Source organism: Fopius arisanus, unplaced genomic scaffold (assembly GCF_000806365.1).
Source record: "Fopius arisanus strain USDA-PBARC FA_bdor unplaced genomic scaffold, ASM80636v1 scaffold00080, whole genome shotgun sequence".
NCBI lineage: Eukaryota > Metazoa > Arthropoda > Insecta > Hymenoptera > Braconidae > Fopius > Fopius arisanus.
Genome location: NW_011887819.1, coordinates 274584 through 276744, shown reverse-complemented (window position 1 = coordinate 276744; position 2161 = coordinate 274584). Strand labels below are relative to the sequence as shown.

At 34.6% G+C, this 2161-nt stretch overlaps 1 protein-coding gene across 1 annotated transcript in view; it reads left to right on the top strand.

The window, feature by feature from the left end:
* Positions 1-2161, top strand: part of LOC105270198 (early endosome antigen 1) — a 41994-nt gene that overhangs the window by 28288 nt on the left and 11545 nt on the right. Inside the window, exon 6 of the mRNA XM_011310983.1 lies at positions 968-1145. Within this exon, the coding sequence (XP_011309285.1) occupies positions 968-1145 (178 nt within the window). The remainder of the gene's footprint in view (positions 1-967; positions 1146-2161) is intronic.

Genomic DNA, 2161 nt, shown 5'->3' with positions numbered 1-2161 from the left:
TCACACCCACCATTCACCAACGATTACTACTAATTCCCTTGATCTGCAAGAAACCGTTTTACTCTCGGTTTAAGGATGTAGTCTCCCCGAACAATTGTTAATTAATGTTCCCTAATGTTATTCAGGAACACTCCGAATGTTTAATAATATAGATTAACTCCGAAAAACTAGGCAAAGGCGTACCGATCCCAATGACATTTCCGCCAGGAAGTGCTCTTTCGTGAGCGGGTTTTTTCAGACTGATTAATTTTTTGTGAGACTCCCCTATTCGTTCTTTTGAAAATTGGGAAATTGCTAAAAGTGGGAGAGGTGGCGTGATTTCCACCTTTCTGATTCCGGGTTCATTAACTTGGCTTTACTTGCTAAAAAATTGCAAGTTCTTAAATTTTTCCTAGCGATGGCCTTTGTGGAATGCAGCGTTGCACATTCCCTTGAGGTCAGTGATGGGTTTTGGTGAATTGCCCAATTTTTGTGGCGGCGGTTCATTGACTTGACTTTTATTATTTAATTTAATAATGTCGCGGAATTGTTAAAATAATCTGGACATTACACGTTAAAATTGAACGTTCCTTAAAGATCATGATGTTATTTATAACGGGAGATCATGAAATCTCTATCGTTTGGGATGAATACTCAAAAAAATAACGTTCTGCCAAAATCTTTAACATGTTGCCAAGTTTCTTTTTAGCCAATATTTATATTGTCGTACAACAGGCTTTCTGGAACTAAACCTGGATTTTTTCTTTTATCTATTTATTTAGTCAACCTGTAACAGCTTGTTGAATACATCCTCTTTCACATTGTTATTAATTTTTGAATGAACGTTTGAAGTCGTTTATTTGCGTTTTTTCATCTTCTTGTGACAATAATCGACTAAAATATGCAGAAAAATTTGCATGAAGAGCACTGTTAGATTATTCATTATGGTCATATTGAGTACATCGGAGTATTCGGCAAATGGTTATAGGGACGACAGCCCAATCCAAATAATCCAATGGAGTATTGTTCAACAATACCACCTTTGCAACAGTTAGCTGGGAACTTACCGCTGCCTCCAACTGTCATGGTACCTGTTGGTGTTCTCAAACGTGAAGGAAGTACGAAACAGCGAGCTGAGGGGCAGAAGTCAGTCATGTTCAGTGATGGTGAGCTTTTCATGAAAAATTATTATTTTCAAAAAATTCGCACAATATTTCTCATAACCTATTTCTTAACCCTGCCAAAACATTCAAAGAAATATAAGGATGAGCAAAATAAATTATGAGTGTGAAAAGAATTGAGCGTATTTCATAACAATGTTTTAAAACATCTTCAAAATTAAAGCGAGAGTATGGGCTAAATTAAAAAACTTATTCAAGCTGAACAATAACGAAAGCAAATTCTTCATTTGCTAATCTCATATGAAAATTAAGTGGAGAAAACATGACGTTTGAATATTTCTTACAGTAATGTTGTAATGGAAAAGATGCAAAGTTTATCAATAATTTTTTTGATAAGTTTTGGCAGTGAGCATCGCAGAAAATAAGTTCGCAGATTTCTCCGTCATACGATCATGATTCTACAGCACCCAAATTCTTGTATCTTTGAAAGTGTATACTGATAATAGAAGATTTCATTTTTTCACAGACTAATCGCCATACTTGAAAAGAAGTTGGATTCAATTTTTTTGTGCCCATGCCAAATTCTATATGCTTTTATACTCATGCTTAGAGAACAACTTTAGAATTTATTTTGGCAGTTATGCTGTTTTGATAATTTTGTCATATTTTCTTAACGTTTTACCCCGGTGGGTTTAATAACGTCACAGAGACAGTTTCTGATCATCTAAAAAAAAATCACACAATTTGAGAACAGTGAAAATGAACATGATAATGGTTAAAATTAGTATCAACCGGATGATATCGAATTGGCCATGAAAAAATTTCTCCTTATTATTTTAGTATTCCTTCCATTTTTCCTTACGGACATTATATTTTATATTAATGTGATGCAGTTAATCACCTTTCTTTGTAATGCTACCAGTCATGAAAACCGTTGCATCGATCGGAAACTTCCTCCTTTGCTTTAATACATTTCAAAGTAACCGGCTATCATACTGATTACTTGAACGCTTCGTTCTGAAACTGTGTCTCATTTTTCCTTTCCGTATTGGCAGGAAATA